Source organism: Bos taurus, chromosome 14, assembly GCF_002263795.3.
Source record: "Bos taurus isolate L1 Dominette 01449 registration number 42190680 breed Hereford chromosome 14, ARS-UCD2.0, whole genome shotgun sequence".
Classification (NCBI taxonomy): Eukaryota; Metazoa; Chordata; class Mammalia; order Artiodactyla; family Bovidae; genus Bos; species Bos taurus.
This window is the reverse complement of record NC_037341.1, coordinates 33,866,611-33,881,219: the sequence shown is the minus strand read 5'-3', so window position 1 is coordinate 33,881,219 and position 14,609 is coordinate 33,866,611. Positions and strand designations below refer to the sequence as shown.

Below are 14,609 nucleotides of genomic sequence, written 5' to 3'. Positions count from 1 at the left end.
TTGAGCTAATAAATTGTTTATACTCTATCTCACCATGATACTGAAGATTTTTAAAAGAATATGGTTGGGGAATCAAAACTTTATTTCGAGGGAAGAAATCCCAGTGTACTGAAATTATTGGCATCTTGAGAGGAAAATAAATATGCTTTTAAAAATGGATAATGGATAATGTTCTGTCATAAAGTATTACTTACAACTCTCTTCAGCCTGCTGGGAGGAAGATATTAAACTTAACCAAGTTGATTACTGTTATCATGTCTGGTCCCACCCCCGCCCCCAGTTTTGTTTCTAACCATGCATTCTGCTTCCTTGCTCGCCTGCAGTGCTGAGACAGGGATTGGCATTCAGTCAGATCTACCGTTTTTCCTTGTCTGACGGCACCCTTGTGGCCGCGCAAACGAAGAGCAAGCTCATCCGATCTCAGACTACTAACGAACCTCAGCTCGTGATATCTTTGCATGTGCTGCACAGGTAAGCCTCGTTCTGACACACCATCTCCCCCGCCCAGCTCAGGAGGCCAAGTTCTGAAAGCAGATTTTATCCCAGAGCTTGTCTGCTTGGGTAGACATTTCTGTTGACCAACCCCAGTCATGTAAATATAAATTGATTTGTTATTGGGACTTCCCTGGTGGTCCAGTGGTTTAAGACTTCCAGTGCAAGGGGTAGGGATAGTTCAGTCCCTGTTTAGGAAACTAAGATCCCCCATGCCTCATGGCTGAAAAACCAAAACGGAAGCGGAAATAATGTTGTAGCAAATCCAATAAAGACTTTTAAAATGGTTCACATCAACAAAAAAAGAAAGAGAAAAGTAAACTGTTGGCTAAAAGAAGACAACTTCTGACACTGAAATTCAAATTAAGGCTGCACTTTGAACTTTGGCCTTAAGACTAATACATTTTATTTTATTTATTTATTTATTTAATTTTCTTGGCCGAGCCATGCAGCTTGTGGGATCTTAGTTCCCTGACCAGGGATTGAACCTAGGCCCTCACCAGTGAATACTTGGGAGGCCTAACGACTGGACCACCAGGGAATTCCCAATACTAGAGAATTTTAAAACCTAACTAGAAGGACACAAGCTCACACTTAATGACTGCCTGTCACATCAGAGGAGGAAAATAGATCACTTCCCAGCAGTGACACATCCTGGGCAGGAATTCAGAATGACTTCTGCTCCCATGTGTTTAGATTTGAAACTTTCAAATATACATATACTTATAAAGGAGTATTTTAGATTGTTATTCTCAGCTTTAAATTAACCTTTTGCATTAGACTTTAAATTGAAAGGTAGTAAACATTTCCCCAAAAAATAAAAGTGAGGAAAATTGAATGTTGATTTTTAAAGTAAATATCATAAACCATCTTGTTTTAGAGCACAAATTTAGGGAAATGATTGCATTTCAAGTTATGTAAATATTTATGTGTGTGCTGTATAAAACTTTATGAGTTACTATCAGCAGATATAAAGTTGCTCTAGAGTTCCCTTTTATTACACTTCTCAATTATGTATTTTGTTATTTAGAAATTAAAATCAAGCGGCCCTGTTTGCCAACTCTTAATAAATCCGACCTCAAAACAATCTGAAAGTGATTACAGATGGGCCAGATTGCTCCCCCCTAACTGAAAGCTGATGTTTGATAATTTGTGAAACCTGTTTTGTTTGGATTTGTGAATGCATTTGGTAACTCACGAGTGACTGCCAAGCTGTAAATTAAAGCTCACAGGGCTTGGAAAATTGTCCAGCTTAGAAAGCTGCCCTGAGTGCAGGAGTGGAGTGGGGAAAGCTGCCCTGAGTGCAGGAGTGGAGTGGGGTGGCCTGCGAGTTAGGGACTAAGATCCCAGAGTAAGGGTGATCTGCAGCTCCTCGCATATGGTCTGAGAGGCGCTCACTTGGCCTTCTAGGGGAACCCAGGCAGGGGACTTGTTAGACAGGTAACCGAATTCCCAACACTTTGGGAACTTTGTTGGCTCGAAAACTTGGAGAGTTTCGAATAGTTGTGGCGGGTTTTTTTTTTCCTCTTAAGGTTTACTATTCATCTTGAGCCAAGTAGCCCACATCAAGCTCCAGGCTCACAGATGGGTCTCTTGTTAGGAATTGTAATCTCTGGCAAATAATTGAAGACAGCTATGCTTGCTTGGGTCATTTCTTTCAGACAGTACAAGCTCCCAGTTATTCATGATAACATACCGGTTAATGAGCAAGGTATAGTATGTAACTGGAACCCTGCTAATGTCTTGTCTAGCAAATACGATGTCAACATGGTAGTAGTCAAATTTAAACACAAACTCCCTCTGTAAAACCACAGACGTCTTAATGAATGGACTGGAAAACATCCCTCTTGGTCCTAAATGCTGCATGTTCAATCTTGCCCATAATTGCAGATGGTTTCATCAAAGTATTATCTTTCTTTTCCTTCCATGTCATCCGTTCTTTTAAAGAAATGAAGCAATCTCATCTTTGAAAATTAATAACAACTTGCTCAGTATCTTCCCTTTCATCTTATATGTCTTTCCTCATCTTACAGAGAGCAGAATGTATGTGTAATGAATCCGGATCTGACTGGACAAGCGATGGGGAAGCCACTGAATCCAATTAGCTCTAGCAGCCCTGCCCACCCGGCCATGTGCAGTGGGAACCCTGGTCAGGATATGACCCTCAGTAGCAATATAAACTTCCCCATGAACGGCCCAAAAGAACAGATGGGCATGCCCATGGGCAGGTTCGGTGGTTCCGGGGGAATGAACCACGTGTCCAGCATGCAAGCAACCACTCCTCAGGGTAGTAACTATGCACTCAAAATGAACAGCCCCTCACAAAGCAGCCCAGGCCTGAATCCGGGACAGCCCAGCTCCATGCTCTCGCCAAGGCATCGCATGAGCCCCGGGGTGGCCGGAAGCCCTCGAATCCCTCCCAGTCAGTTCTCCCCCGCAGGAAGCTTGCATTCCCCCGTGGGAGTTTGCAGCAGCACAGGAAATAGCCATAGCTACACCAACAGTTCCCTCAACGCGCTGCAGGCCCTCAGCGAGGGGCACGGGGTCTCGTTGGGGTCATCGTTGGCCTCCCCAGACCTCAAAATGGGCAATCTGCAAAACTCCCCAGTGAATATGAATCCCCCCCAGCTCAGCAAGATGGGGAGCTTAGACTCCAAAGACTGTTTTGGACTTTACGGGGAGCCTCCAGAAGGGCCAGCTGGGCCAGCGGAGAGCAGCTGCCACCCTGGGGAGCCGAAGGATCCCAGCGAGGCTGGCCTGCCTCCAGCTGGGAGCAATGAGAGACCCGACGGGCAGAGCCGACTCCTCGACAACAAGGGGCAGACCAAACTCCTGCAGCTGCTGACCACCAAATCCGACCAGATAGAGCCCTCGCCGCTGCCCAGCTCTCTGTCAGACACCAACAAGGACTCCACAGGCAGCTTGCCCGGCCCCGGGTCGACGCATGGGACTTCGCTCAAGGAGAAGCATAAGATTTTGCACAGACTCCTGCAGGACAGCAGCTCCCCTGTGGACTTGGCAAAGCTGACAGCAGAAGCCACGGGCAAGGAGCTGAGCCAGGAGGCCAGCAGCACAGCTCCTGGGTCCGAGGCGACCATCAAGCAGGAGCCAGTGAGCCCCAAGAAGAAAGAGAATGCACTACTTCGCTATCTGCTCGATAAAGACGATACTAAAGATATCGGTTTACCAGAAATCACCCCCAAACTTGAGCGACTGGACAGTAAGACGGACCCTGCCAGCAACACGAAATTAATAGCTTTGAAAACTGAGAAGGAGGAGATGAGCTTCGAGCCCAGTGACCAGGTAAGGTTTGTTGAGTGTTCTCCCAAGGGTACTAATTCATAGCCATCAAGGATTTCTCCACAAGGGGCCTGCTGAGGCCTCAGGGGACCTGATGAAAATAAGCCTCCTCCTTGGTGGTTCTTGCTTTGAGACAGAGGTAATTCTCACTGAGGTCGTGAGTTCCAAACACTCTTGCCTAACAAAGAATGGAGTCGTTGTTCAGTCGCTAAAAGTCATGTCCAGTGCTTGAGACCCCACGGACTGCAGCACGCCAGGCTTCCCTGTCCTTCACTATCTCGCAGAGTTTGCTCAAACTCATGTCCATTGAGTCATGATGCCATCCAACCATCTCATCCTCTTCTGCCCCCTTCTCCTCCTGTCCTCAGTCTTTCCCAGCATCAGAGTCTTTCCAGTGAGTCAGCTCTTCCCATCAGGTGGCCAAAGTCTTGGAGCTTGAGCTTCAGCATCAGTCCTTCCAGTTAATATCTGGGGTTGATTTCCCTTAGGATTGACTGGTTTGATCTCCCTGCAGTCCAAGAGACTCTTCAAGAGTTCTCCAGCACCATAATTCAAAAGCATCAATTCTTTGGTGGTCCCTCTTTATGGCCCACCTCTCACATCTATACGTGACTACTGGAAAACCCATAGCTTTGACTATATGGACCTTTGCTGGCAGAGAATAGAGCAGATGCTGACTTTTATTTTGTGAAGGGCCAAATGGTAATATTTCTTGCCACACACTCTGTAACACAGCTGTTCAGCTCTGCCACCGGAGGGCTACAAAAGCAATCCTAGATGCTAGGGGAACAAGTAAGCCTGCTGTGTTTCAGTCGAACTTTATCGACAGGCACTGATGCTTGAATTTTACACAATTTTCATGTGTCACAAGATATTCTTCTTTTGAAGTTTTTTTCAATTATTAATAACTGTCAATCCCTTCTTAGCTCATGGGCCATACAGAAACAGGTAGCTTTTCACACACAGGGCAGCTGGGCTTTACCAACCCCTGGTATCAGAAGACATCTCACTTGGAAACAATCACTTCCTCGAAAGTGGGTTGGGTCAGAGTAGACTTTAGTAAATGATTTCTTACTTACCTTTCTCTCTTTTTAAGATCAGAGTCTGGCTGGTTTTCAAACTTAATGAAAGTCATTCTGCCTCTCTTTATTCTCAGCCAGGACTTATGCTTGATGCTGAAGAATTTCTTAGGCCATCAGTAAAAACTTATTTAAGGGGAAATAAAGAGGAGAGGAGAGGTAGAATTGGCCTGGGTCTTGGTATAAGTGAGCCACCAAATATCAAACATAAGTGCAAAACTGAAATAATAGGTGGTGCTATCTGTTGTTCTTACTTGAAAAATGAATTCCCTGAAAAAAAAAAAATCCAGGATAGCTAAAATAATATTCGAAGTCATCCTTGATGACATGCTGAGGTAGTGACATCACAGGGAAAACGCCAACAGTCTAATATTTTTGTTTATGTTAAAAAAATGAGCCATTACTGACAATAATGGCTGGGCATAAGGGGCTTTCTGGGGAATCAGCAACTGGCTGGGTTCACGATGTCAGGAGCACTGCCTTCAGTCGTGGTGGGTGCGAAGTGAAGAAGCTGCCCGAACCTCTTGACTTAAAGTGGTTCACTGACTTGGCCTTGGAACTTGTTTTGCAAGTGGACACTTTAGGTGTCGCTGTTTCAGGTGTGCACGGGAAGAGGAGAGGTTAGCACCCCTGACCACCCGGGGACCTCCTAGGTGGAGGCTGAGCCTGGGGGCGGCGCTAGGGTGGAGAGGCCTGATGGGCCCCGGCACGGGGCTGGGGCCACACATCCTCTGACAGCCGGGCTCCTTCTGCGTCCTGAGCACAAGCTTTCTGTCCATCTTCCACTCTGATGTCTGGCCCACTACCACCATTCTGTGAGGGCTTTGTGCCATTCAGGAGGGAAACAGCGTCATGGTATAAACACCTTTGGTGATGAATCCTTAAACTTAGCTGTTGGTGCGGAGCTCTCAACACGGGCTACTCTGTGATGCTGTGAGATCATTACATGGGGCCTCAGCAGAAACTTAATAACCATATCTTGAATACAGTGTCGTGTAAAACCACACTGACAGCTGCAGACGTTTTAATCTTTTGAGGTTTACTAGATTAGAATACACAGGGCTAGTGGCAGTTCAGAGTGGCAGGCACAGATACTGTCACTCAGGCTTCTTGACACACGCTAGAGGGCAAGATGGTGACTCACGAGGTCCACCTTGGCTTAGTGGCTAAGTGGTTGGTCCCTCCCTCCCGGAACAGTTTATTTCTATCCCTAGACTGAGGCCCTAGGGACTTAAAGGGTATGGAAAGGGGGGCGCTGTTTGGCATTTTTATATTTAGCTATGTGATTACATTAGCTTCATACAAAAAACTAACAAAGGAGAAGGTTTTTTTAAGTCCTTGAGTCACTTGCAGTTTCTAATTGGTATTTATAAGAACGTTTTTAAAATCAAAACTGTCTCACTTTGGGAATTTAAAGCACAGAGTATTATCTGCACAAATCTGTCATTTTGAATGGACACATACAGGCATACACACAGACGTACACACAGTATTTTTTTCTTAATGAAACCCAGTTCCTGGTTTTACCTTCTATCCATTCCCATTTAAAACTCCACCCCAAAAATACTGCTTCAGAGCAATTTTAACATCAAAAACGTTGCAGCTTGAAAAGAAAGGTTACCACAGGAAGTATGCATTACCTAAATTTAGATCAAAGTTAGAATGACTGACTTTAAGGGAAAAAAAAGAAACAGGGATTCTTTCACTCCCCTCCCTCCTTCACTTTTCCCAAATACAGATTGATTCTATCTCCCGTTGACTTCTAGGCACATTTTATCTAAGACTTTTCTTTCATTTCAAGGGAACACAACACATTTTTATTTAGTAAGATAAACTGCTAGCGAGCCTGAACTGCACAGTTAACTTTCTTGTTATTTTGACTCAGAAAAGAACTATTATCGAGTGTGTGTTTAACCTATCACTAACTTATTAAGGGCAGGAAGTACTTCAATGGCGCTGTTATACTGAAAATAGCATTCTTCACTGGGTAGAGTATTTAAACAACGTTTGTTTCTACAGTGTTTCATAACCAACAGGAAACAATGACAGAGAAATTTCCAATATGTTCACTGACTTAAGTTATATACTTATTTACACAAGGGAGCATGTGTAAAGGATACTAACTAAATGGTACTCTTAGGCTTTCTTAATGCTTCTGGGCCACTTATGATGAGGGTTTAGAAATAGTCTGTAGAGAATTTCTTCTTGCTATTTGGCTCCATTAGAAGAGCAAACCATGTTTTAAACTGGTAGTGGCCTGAAAATTTCCCTCCAAACATGGTAGAACTGTGTTACCATTTTTTAAAGCAATTTTCTCTTAGGCAAACGTAAAATTACTAGTTTTTAAAAATTTTTTTGAAACATTGTTTTGTAGTTTATTTGAATACACGTCATTAAAATACATATGTTCTTTCTATTTCCTTCAGGGAACAAATTGATTTGACACATGAAAAATTCATAAAACCAGGAAAATGAAAAATTACAGAAATCAAGTCCAATTTTCATTTTGTAGAACTTTTACAAAAATCTTTCTGACTCATTTTCTGCCTGAAATAGTTTAAACCAGCTCTTCAAATTGATGTGGCTAATTTGAGCGTTCGAAGAGATGCCTAAGCAAAACTTTGAAGTATCTTGGCAAAGCGTTTTAAAGGAAGGCATTAATCTTTTTGTCTTGTGAAGAAATCATGCCTAAGAAAGGAACTAGAAGAACTTTTGATGAGAATTAAAGCTTACAAAAACTTGAGGGAAGAAATGTTTGATCAGAAACTTAGCGTGATCAAATCTACCCCTTCTAGAACTTCCATGACTGCAGAAGAAAATGCCTATAGATGTCAAAGTTTATTGCTAGGCAGCCAAAGGCATATAGATACTCTCCTTGAAGAAGAAAATTTCTTGAAGTAAATTTAAAACAGATTAATTTAAATGTGTACTCCAAAAATAGAGAAGAAATAAACATAGGCAAAGCAATATTAACTCTAGTAGGGAAATTTTCATAATGCATTTTTCTAATGGTGAGCTGAGTAAAAATTAGCAGATTATTTGAAATAAAGAACCAAAAACTTGGTTGAAACCATCCAAATGTATTTTAATGTGTGTGTGTGTGGAGAAAGAGATTAATTTTAGCCTTATTTTCAACTCATTATATATATTAAACCCAAGAGTAAATCACAATGAAAAACCACAAGTCCTGTCATTAGAACTCTTTGAAACTATGATAGTTATTTTTCTATTCAAGATGGTTTTAAGTGTCATTTTATCTGAGTGAAAAGAGTAAAGGTAAAAAAGAAAGGTAGGAGTCTAGATCCAGACTATCAATCAGTATTGTAAAAGCTTTCTTTTACACACATCTGGGATTGGGAGCAAATATAAGGGCATTCATTGAGGAAATTAATATACTGTATTTTTATCATCATTTGTATAAATCTGTATTGAGTGTTTCTCATTCAAGGCATCTGCAAAGATTTCTCAAGAAATTACTTATTACTTCTAATGACCCACCCTCTCACTGCGCCACCCACAATTTTAAAATACTCCACACAGATCAGACTGTAGTAGGGAAACTCTCTAATAAACTTCAGTTTATTAGAACCTCTTTCTTACGTCCATAGCTATTTTCAAGACCAACTATAAGGATATTTGTCAATTTTTATAAAACTTTTTTTCTGAGAAATTATAGGAATTTTGTGAGAAAATTGAGTTGATTCTGGGAAGTTTTTTAATTACAGGTTTAAGTGGCTGAGGGAACCGTGTTGGCTGAGTGTCCATTGCCGTGTTCCGGGCACTGTCCTCAGAGGGCGTTAGATGTTGATACTGTACTCCTGTTTGTACCTTACATGTTCAGCAAAACATGATAAAGATGGCTTTCCAACAGAGTCACTTTACACATACATTTAACTTTCACAGAATTGTCCATACAGATTCAGGAAAAAAAAGAATAGGTATCTATTAAATGCTTAAGTTGTGTGAGCAGTTTTGCCCACCATTCAACAGACTTGACTCTGTTTTGGTTTGGTTTGGTTTGGTTTGGTTTTGGTTCCCTTGAAGCGCCGATGGTGTGAAAATGCAGCTACAGGCTTTTCCAGCGCAGAATGGTTCCCTCGTGGACTTCAGCAGTTCGGAGTAAAGCCAGAGAGGCAGTGTGCGCTGTCACTCGCTGGCCGTGTTGCCCGTGGGTGGGGGACATACAGTACGCTTCCTTCCTGAGCAGTTCTGAGGATCACTTTGTCTGTGTCTGCCCATACTATAGCATTCTAACTTTAGAACCTAACCCTTACCTAAGATGGAGCTCTCCCAAATTTGATCCCTGCCTCTTTTGTAAGAAACAGATGGCCAAACTAACTAGAAAATGGTCTTATAATTGCTCTAACAGAACATTAGAAATTTCCTGGAAAATGGATCACCAAGTTCTTGCTAAGCTAGTTGACTCTGAAACAAAGAGTCCAATAAAATATCACTTCATTGTATCCTTTCTTACTTGAGAAATTGTGTCCAGTAAAAAGACTTCCTAGATAGATATTACATTTGCCATAAATTGCAAAAAACTTAGTCCAGCTTCTCGTGTGTAGAATAAAACTATAAGCCATTCCGCTTTAAGTAAATTATATCATTTGAATTGCTAGTGTTAGACAAAAGGGTTAGTCATGGTCAAGGATTGAAAGTCCATCAGTGACTTTGGGGAAGTTACCTAACTTGTGTTTTTCCACCTACACATCAGGAAAATCATTCTTACCACTCTCTCCACTAGGAAATAATCTTGGGGTTTAACTTAGCCATTTTCTTGCATGGTTGGCACCATCGGATTTTAAATACTTGGCACCCAGATAGGTTCTACTTGAAAGAACATAAATTCAGTTGAGGTCTCGGGAAGAAAAGCACTAGCTGTGAAATAGGGGTGCTGCATACCATATTATTTTAATGTTGATAATTGAAATTATTTCAGGAAAGGGAAAAGTCATAAGAAACATGTTTGTAGCTTCTGTAAAGTCAAATTAATAGATGCAGTGATTGGAAATGACCTCCTGCCTGCCTGCATTTGTCCCCTAAGCTGATGAGGACTGAGAAAACCAGTGTCATTTGAAACTGAAAGTGTAAGCAGTAAAAAAAAAATAACACCACTCAAATGGAAAAGACGGGGCTGAGCGGTTCAGGGCTACTTCAAGCTCATTGTGCATTTTACCTCTTGCTCTTAAAAAAAAAAAAAGAAAAAGGAAAGAAAAACAAAGTTCTAAAGGGAAATGACCATTTACTAAATACTGATTTCGTGTAAACTTGGATCATACTTTCCACCCGTTTTTTGTTGTTGTTATTTCTTCAAGCGAGTTAACCACTAAACCTGGGCCTAGACTGTAAATCCTAGTACACACGTGGTTAATTAGAAATACTCATACTCATGATTAATTGAATTATTAGCATAAAATAAAGGGGAATTTATAAATTGCCATTGAATCCCAGTGCTGAAAGAGAGCTTTCTTTCTAATTCAGTCTTCTCTTTTTACCAAGGAGGAAATTAAGGGGCAGGAGATTAAATTATTTGTCCTTTGTCAGTTTAATTTTTTGTTGTTGTTGTTAAAGATGATCAATAAACAGTGAGGCCCAAGGTTCGCATGTGTCCGCATCTCATTTGGCTCTGGTTCCTTGTACCCTTTAGGCTGCAATTGCGCATGGGCCTGCGGCGCCCACTCTTAGTGTAGGACTGGATAAACTCTTCTGTTTGTTAACTGCAGCCTGGCAGTGAGCTGGACAACTTGGAGGAGATTTTGGATGATTTGCAGAATAGTCAATTACCGCAGCTTTTCCCGGACACGCGGCCAGGCGCCCCTGCTGGATCAGTTGACAAGCAAGCCATCATCAATGACCTCATGCAACTCACGGCTGAAAGCAGTCCCGTGACACCTGTCGGAGCCCAGAAAACAGCAATGCGAATCCCACAGAGCAGTGAGTATGGGGTGTTGACGGTTATGCCAAGAAATTCCCATGTAATCACCATCAGAAACAGGGATTACTGAAATCTGATGCAAACAGCTTAGTCACTTCACAGTTTCTACGGTCAAATAGCACCATCTACTGTCCCAGCCCTTCAAAACAGTAGTCAGAGTGGATTCTAGTCAACGTGGCCTTTCTGCAGGCGCTTGTGGTTGATAGAGTCAGCACAGAGTGAGACTGGCCTGCGTAGATAAAAGTTCTTTGGATGATTGTCATACTTCACTTCATTTCGGTTACTGCCTTCAGAAATGGAGTTTAAAATAGATTTTATGTGTTTTAATACATGACTAAACACTTAGAAAGTTATGTTTTTAGGAATAATACACTCACTCATAAAAATTTCTTAACCAGAATTGTAAATCTTTATACATGAAAGGGCTATACACATTAAAAATATCTTGTCCTATCTCTTTGGAATCCTCATATAAATATCAGTTTTACATGGAAATTTATCATAGAAATGATTTCTAAATGCATCTTAACTTGTGTGATATAAAGCTAGAAGACCTTAGACTATTTTATAAGATACAGTCTGTATCGCTTTTTCTTTTTTTCCATCCTTCACAGCTTGCAGGATCTCAGTTTCCCAACCAGAGGTTGAATCCTGGCCATAGCAGTGAAAGCCCCTTTCCTAAACACCAGGCCACCAGGGAATTCCCTTTTATTTTATGTTTTTGTAGGTTTAAGATGAAGTCTTTCTTCACTTAGTGAAGTGTGTGAACACTTACTTGGTTTACAAACTTTATAATTCCCTAAAGTTATCCAGTTGCTTTTAGGAGAAGGAAATATCTTTCCTGAACGAGGGATATATCTTATAGACAGACAGAGAACCTCTTTAGTGCTCGGATGATGAACATAATGATTTTTCCCTCTTCAAATACAGTTTGACCCAAAGCTTAGCTGCAGCTGCTGCTAAGTTGCTTCAGTCGTGACCAACTCTGTGCAACCCCATAGACGGCAGCCCACCAGGCTCCGCCATCCCTGGGATTCTCCAGGCAAGAACACTGGAGTGGGTTGCCATTTCCTTCTCCAATGCATGAAAGTGAAAAGTGAAAGTGAAGTTGCTCAGTCATGTCTGACTCTCCGCGACCCCATGGACTGCAGCCTACCAGGCTCCTCCGTCCTTGGGATTCTTCAGGCAAGAGTACTGGAGTGGGTTGCCATTGCCTTCTCCACAAAGCTTAGCATCTGTTCTCAAAGCAGAAATGGCAACCATCAACCAAATTACAATGTATATTTGATTAGTAGATCTTTTCTTAAAGTGATTCCTGGTCTTCCTGAAAAGGGTAAAACAAAACAGAGTTTATGCTGGTTATGTGTTAGACCTGCCAGTTTGTTTGGGAATGGAAGGTTGCTTATGGCCCATGAGAGATCACAAAGTCAGAGAGTTGAGACATGAATAAGAAACACTCTACCAAGCCTATGCTTAAGACCCAGAGGAGTTACTGAAGGGCTGTGTGGAAACTCATGGGTTCTCCCCTTTCTGTACCTCCTGGTGTTGTTCAGACTATTGAATAGCATCCAGGTAGCTAAACCTGAGAAAGTCAGATTAAGTATATCCATAATTTTCATTCCAAATGATAATTCTTCTAAATAGTTTATTTCTCTTACTGATTGTTAAGGACGTTAGTATGTTTTAAATGTTCTGTTTCATACTGTTTATATAATTCAAAGAAAATAAACTGCTTGATATTATTTTATATATTTGCTCTATGAATTGCAATCTACAATATCTTTGTTTTTGTAAAAACACTTAGCAAATAACTGGTTGTCTGTGTGATAGTATAGTGCGTTGATGTAGTGCTTACTACACAATAAACTCTTATAAACTAATCATAGAATCCATTTCAAATATAAATAAATCTGGAATTTAAAGAATATGTATTTAGAAGATTTAACAGGCCTTTAGAAGATTTGACAGGGCCTGAGAGCTTTAATACTGACTTTCGGTACCAGAGTTCACACTTAAAGACTTCTAACTTTCAATGAGAGTAGACATTTTTAGCCTAATTCTCTTCCTAGGAAAATCCAGTTAAAATATGACAGTCTCAGTCCAAACCACATGTGTCCAAGTTTGGTGCATTTGGAGATATTTATGGCTTCACAGCTGTGACAAAACAGTATTTCTAAATTCAAATAATATATGAAAAATATATTTGTAGTTTACTTAGCAAATACAGTTGAATATTAGAAGTTGATATTGGGGAGAAAAATATACAATAAATAATAAACATGTTCTCCTTTTTTTTCCTTTGCTTTATTGCTCTGTGAGGTTGTCAAGAAGTAAATTAGAGACGTGTTGATTAGATTGCAAGTCTGTGTTTGGACACCCATGTTCTTTTTGTCTATGAATTTGTCTTTATGTAAGCAGCTGGTCCCAGACATGCATACCTTTGTGATTTTACAACCGACATTTCCCCTGAACACTGCTTCTGTTACTATTTTCCATTATCCTCTATTAACCTTCAATTTTCATTTGTTTTCTCCCTAGCTTTTAATAACCCACGACCAGGGCAACTGGGCAGGTTATTGCCAAACCAGAATTTCCCACTTGACATCACATTGCAAAGCCCAACGGGCGCTGGACCTTTCCCACCAATCAGAAACAGTAGTCCCTACCCAGTGATACCTCAGCCAGGAATGATGGGTAATCAAGGGATGATAGGAAACCAAGGAAATTTAGGGAACAGTAGCACAGGTAAGGGCTCAAATGGGCTGTCAACTTTTTATTGGTGGGTTATTCAACTTAATGATGTATTCCTCCACATCCAAGTAGTAGAATTTTTCGTGTGAAATTTTTTATGCTAGAAACACATTTGAATGTAAGAAAATTCTGCAGATTTTCACTGTGAGCGTGGTATATGAAGAATTGGAAAGCCTCCCAGTAGGCTGACCTTTTTATGCTGTGATCATTGTTTTTACAAGGGTTCTAGTTGCTCGCTAATCCTACAGTAAAAACTTATTTCACTACTATTCCAGTTACTATTTTAGACCTTGTAGTGCTTTATGTAGAAGAATTTGCTAGCTTTTTGTGATAATCTGCTGACAACCCCAAAAGTGTGTTAGTGTTAATCGCTCAGTCGTGTCCGACTCTTTGCGAACCCATGGGCTATAGCCTTCCAGGCTCCTCTGTCTATGGAATTCTCCAGACAAGAATACTGGAGAGGGTAGCTATTCCCTTCTCTAGAAGATCTTTCCAACTCAGGATAACCCCAAAACTCCCTATTAATTGATGATTTGTGTTTCATGAATTTCAGAATGAAAGTATAAAATTCTACCAACCTTTTATACTTGTAACAATAGCAGTTCTCATTCTGAAAAATATTAATTAAGAAAATGAATTTTAAGTGGTAGTGTGGTTAACCTAATAGTAGCTGATCCCAGAATTCCATTTTTTAAAATGTATAAGGTTGCCTGTGATCTGGTTTGACCCTTGACCTGCTGTGGCTTAAGGTGTCTGCCAAGTTTCCCACGCATATTCCTAAGTGGTAGTCATCCCCATAGCAGCTGCCATACTCCCAAACCTCCTTCCAGTTCAGGCTAGGAATCACTGCAGCAGCATTGATGGCTATAACCACCATGTCCTGTACCCTCTGGGTATCCCGCACCCTTAGGATGCTGAGCTTTCTAATGAAGTCCTGCTCACCGTTTATAACTGGAGACAAAGGCATTGAAAGAAACATGTTACAAAAAGAACTTATATTCATAGGTTTTAATTCTTGGCAGTTTTTTTAGCTTAGTGTATCATCCCTGTAA

At 41.0% G+C, this 14,609-nt stretch overlaps 1 protein-coding gene across 15 annotated transcripts in view; it reads left to right on the top strand.

Moving 5' to 3' along the window:
• The window catches only part of NCOA2 (nuclear receptor coactivator 2), a 285,109-nt gene that overhangs the window by 238,760 nt on the left and 31,740 nt on the right, over positions 1-14,609 (top strand). For 13 of the 15 annotated variants that reach the window (XM_025001838.2, XM_025001842.2, XM_059874432.1 and 10 more), the window contains 4 exons: positions 324-471; positions 2,526-3,795; positions 10,595-10,805; positions 13,345-13,551. In XM_025001838.2, coding sequence (XP_024857606.1) covers positions 324-471; positions 2,526-3,795; positions 10,595-10,805; positions 13,345-13,551 — 1,836 coding nt within the window. The remainder of the gene's footprint in view (positions 1-323; positions 472-2,525; positions 3,796-10,594; positions 10,806-13,344; positions 13,552-14,609) is intronic. The other 2 variants (XM_025001844.2, XM_059874438.1) reach the window with 1 other exon arrangement.